Source organism: Amphimedon queenslandica, unplaced genomic scaffold (assembly GCF_000090795.2).
Source record: "Amphimedon queenslandica unplaced genomic scaffold, v1.1 AMPQUscaffold_10066, whole genome shotgun sequence".
Lineage (NCBI taxonomy): Eukaryota > Metazoa > Porifera > Demospongiae > Haplosclerida > Niphatidae > Amphimedon > Amphimedon queenslandica.
This window is the reverse complement of record NW_003549663.1, coordinates 3400-5119: the sequence shown is the minus strand read 5'-3', so window position 1 is coordinate 5119 and position 1720 is coordinate 3400. Positions and strand designations below refer to the sequence as shown.

Genomic DNA, 1720 nt, shown 5'->3' with positions numbered 1-1720 from the left:
TTCTTCAATTGCTCCCAGTGTATTGTAGTGGAGTCCTAAGCTGATACCCAATGTTATCCACTGAGTGTAATCAATTGATTTTAAATTTTTCATGACATTGGCAAGATCAGTAATATCTATGTATTATATACAATACAGATGATAGTAATAATATCAATGTTAATTGTATATGTACATTATGTACATTATGTATATTTTAAATACTGTAAATTACAAATTAGGACAGAAGCTAGGATCTTTTTGAATATGCATCCATAATACATTGGAACTCTATACCTTTAGCATGCAGCTTTTGTGGGAGGTTGAACAATTTTAATGCAAACAAAATTCTCCCATCCCGCAGTCATTAAATATACATGTAATTAAGGGGTTTACCTAGGTGTTTTGCTTGAGACACATCAGAACCTGTCAGGACATCCTCTTTCATTGGCTACAAAAATAACACCATAACAAATGATGTGACTCCAATGATTACAAAATTTACATTATTTCCCTTTGGTGACTTTGCTGTTGATGTGGGTGACATTTGTGTTGCTGGTGTTGACTGCATAGACATCAAGTATCAAAAATAAGAAGATACATTAAAATTATTTTTTACCTTACTGGTGTCTTTAAACCAAACCTTCTCCTGTTCAGTAAGAGCTCGGTAGCTACCTGTACTTTTGTCACAAAACACTTGAGAATCCTGAGATAAATTTGTTGGTGAAAGTTTTATGTAATGAGGTAGAGTTGTAGTTGGGCAGCTAGTGCAGACATACTTGAACTTGTGCTTGAATACATATCGAGTTGACTTGTTATTATTAGTACCTCCACTGGCACACTTCATTAATAGTTCTTCAACTTCCTTTGCTGCACCTTCTAAATAACCATGAATATCTTGACATATTTTTGTGAAGGAAACTAATTCGTGATCAAGATGATGATGTTGTACATTGATCTGAATAACATCAGTACAATCGGTGACTACTACATGCTCAATACTGGTGCTGTTGGGATCCTGATAACGGAGTGTAACATGGTTTCTGTAGACACCTTTTTCAAAACAAAGCTCAATTTTGCTTGCAAGTACAACCACAAAACGAGTGAAGAAACCAGGAGGTACATATCCACTATTGAAGGTAATATGAAGTGGTGCTGCTTGAATGATATCTGATGGTAAAGTCATTGAACTCCTGTTAACTTGTGTGGACTTGAGAACAAGAGGCATGAAATATTGCTTGGAAGGAGGAGGATATTTATCTGTCTTAACTTCAACAGCAATGCGGAAATGAACAAGTACTTTAAGAAAAATTTCTGATGATGCATCTTTATATTCTTTCCATAGCTCTACATAAAGTGGTTGAACAAGGATCCCACACTCATGAAACAGCTTCCATTCCTTGTGGTACCTGCCTCTGTTAGGGTTTACACTTAACGGAAAAATTTTTCCAAGAGCTTCCACAATATAACTCGGATTAATAATTATCATATCCTTCATGCCTTCAATTTGAGGGTAGAACAGCAACACGCCCAGTTCATGATAAAACATGAGAACATGGTGCATATCTTTTACAGGAATTTTACAATAAGCTCCAATTATACAAGCATCTTCAAAACTAATGACATTATTGTTCTTGCTCAGAACTTGAATGGCTTTTCGAAAGAGAATCCGACTAAGAGGTGTTTTTAAAACGAAGTTTTTCTTCTGTGAATCTAACGATAGCATCCCTTAAAGCTTGAA

The 1720-nt window shown here is 35.2% G+C and overlaps 1 protein-coding gene across 1 annotated transcript in view; it reads right to left on the bottom strand.

The window, feature by feature from the left end:
• Positions 1 to 375: 375 nt before the first annotated feature.
• The window catches only part of LOC105315470 (uncharacterized), a gene marked incomplete at both ends in the record, with an annotated part of 2282 nt that continues 937 nt past the window's right edge, over positions 376 to 1720 (bottom strand). Inside the window, 3 exons of the mRNA XM_011410138.1 lie at positions 376 to 430; positions 485 to 544; positions 599 to 1684. Of these exons, the coding sequence (XP_011408440.1) occupies positions 376 to 430; positions 485 to 544; positions 599 to 1684 (1201 nt within the window). The remainder of the gene's footprint in view (positions 431 to 484; positions 545 to 598; positions 1685 to 1720) is intronic.